Source organism: Morone saxatilis, unplaced genomic scaffold, assembly GCF_004916995.1.
Source record: "Morone saxatilis isolate NCDOM2014 unplaced genomic scaffold, NCSU_SB_2.0 Contig18, whole genome shotgun sequence".
In the NCBI taxonomy this organism is placed as follows: domain Eukaryota; kingdom Metazoa; phylum Chordata; class Actinopteri; family Moronidae; genus Morone; species Morone saxatilis.
The window spans coordinates 21,158,864-21,160,737 of record NW_023339740.1 but is presented as its reverse complement, the minus strand read 5'-3'; the positions used below and the strand labels follow the sequence as shown (position 1 = coordinate 21,160,737).

Genomic DNA, 1,874 nt, shown 5'->3' with positions numbered 1-1,874 from the left:
TTTTATATCTTCTAATATTAATAATATTAGCAATATTTTACTGTGATATTCTTTGTTTTCTGGGGGTTTTTTTGCGCTGCTTTGCTCTTTTGCTGCTGTCTCAATGAATTTCTCCTTAGGGGAATGAATAAAGGAACTATCTTAAGTCTAAAAGACAGGTATGACTTCAAGTTAGTGTGTGATGAACATGAGAAGTTTTCTAGCACTATAGAGAACAAGCCAAGTATTAGTCTGATGTTGAGAGTGTGCACAGACCCACCCCTGAGTTACAGCCCACGTCCAGGATCAGGGTGGTCTGCGGACCGTCGCTGTAACCTAAATCCTGCAGGAGTGTGGCGGGAATCAGACTCAAGCGGTTCTCCGGAGGGTTGAAGGTGTAATAGTTGATGAAGTTGCCATAAGGAGCGGCTCCTGGATCGTTTATTTCATCAGCAGCGTCGCCACTTATCGAACATGTTGCCATTGTATTGTGTCCGTCTCCAAAACATGTCCGGGTGGAAAACAAGGGCTGCAGTCACATTAGGGACTGTTATATTCTTCGATAGTTTGTAGGTTTAGTTAATGAGGATTATTTTATGTTTTAATTCAGTTTGTTAAATGGAGATTGAGGGGGAGATATTTTAATGTCCTCATTATGCGAGATACAACATTAAAACATTTTTTATAACTTAACGTTATATGTTTTTGGTTTTTCACAGGCACTAACTGCCACCAGTGTTAAAAACAGACACCGGTAACCATGGTAACCAGGTAGTGACGACACAATGCGGCTAAAGCTCAACGGTTATGGTTGGCGGTTGTTTAGCGGTTTAACGGTTCAGGTTTCAAATGCAGAGCCTCAATAAAACAATTTAAGTTAAAATACAATTACAAGTAAAACAACTCCAACATACTTCTTTAATATATTATCAGCTACATGTATTTAGTGTCAAAAGTAATTCATATGATTACTATTATTAAAACATTAATATGTAAGAAGCCTTTAAAGTACTGTGTCCACTCTTGGACTTACTTTTATCTGTTAACGGTGCCTCGTATTTTATAAAACATGTTTTCTATGCAAAAAAATCTTGTGTTAAAGTAACGGAAGCTTTCAGATAAACGTAGTGGAGAAGAAAGTACAATATTTATGAAATGTAATGTAGAGTAAAAGTGCTAAAAAGCGAAATCAAATGAAAATACTCAGTAGTTAGTTCACGTATGTTAACGTTAAGTAACGTTAGTTTAATTTAGGTCCAGATTAAGGAACTACCGTTAGTGTACTCTTAACTGCGATTAACGGTTTTTAATTAGCAACATTAGCCGCTTGACAGCATTAAAATGTATTATATATATGTATTATTATATAACGTTATATTTATTATTATATTATATTATATTATATTACAATAAAATTAAAATGAACTTTAGCTCACTACAATACAGTGAACCACAGTGAGGACATTAGTGTTTGTACTCCGGGTCAGTAGGTGGCGCTGTGAAAAACTTTGCTCGCAGTTTTGTCAAAGGCAGCGAAAAAGTCCCCTCCGGCTTCCCGTACCTTACGAAAGCGAAGGTTAACGTTAGTTAGCTTGCGTGCTAACTTCGCATACTGGCGTGCTGACATTGAAGACAACAACGATCATCTGTGTTTGCTTTTTAAAATAAAAGGTAAGAAAATAAAACCAAGTATTTGCTCTGAGAGGAGACACAAGCTTGAGTTTACGCGTTAAGTTGATAAAATAGTGTTTAAACTGCACTTTTAATAATATAAAGGACATATTTTATCTTGTTTAGGCAAGAGAGGGCTGCAAGAGAGGGCTTCACCTTTATGGACTTTATATCAGACTGAGAGTTTAATAGCGCTTCACATCAACAGTGTGTGTGTGTGTGTG

General features: G+C 36.5%; 1 protein-coding gene across 1 annotated transcript in view; it reads right to left on the bottom strand.

Annotated features, from left to right (window-relative positions):
• Window positions 1-488, bottom strand: part of LOC118328837 (pre-miRNA 5'-monophosphate methyltransferase) — a 2,085-nt gene extending 1,597 nt beyond the window's left edge. The window contains exon 1 of the mRNA XM_035662753.1: window positions 260-488. Coding sequence (XP_035518646.1) covers window positions 260-463 — 204 coding nt within the window. The 5' untranslated portion in view covers window positions 464-488. The remainder of the gene's footprint in view (window positions 1-259) is intronic.
• Between the last annotated feature and the right edge of the window lie 1,386 nt (window positions 489-1,874).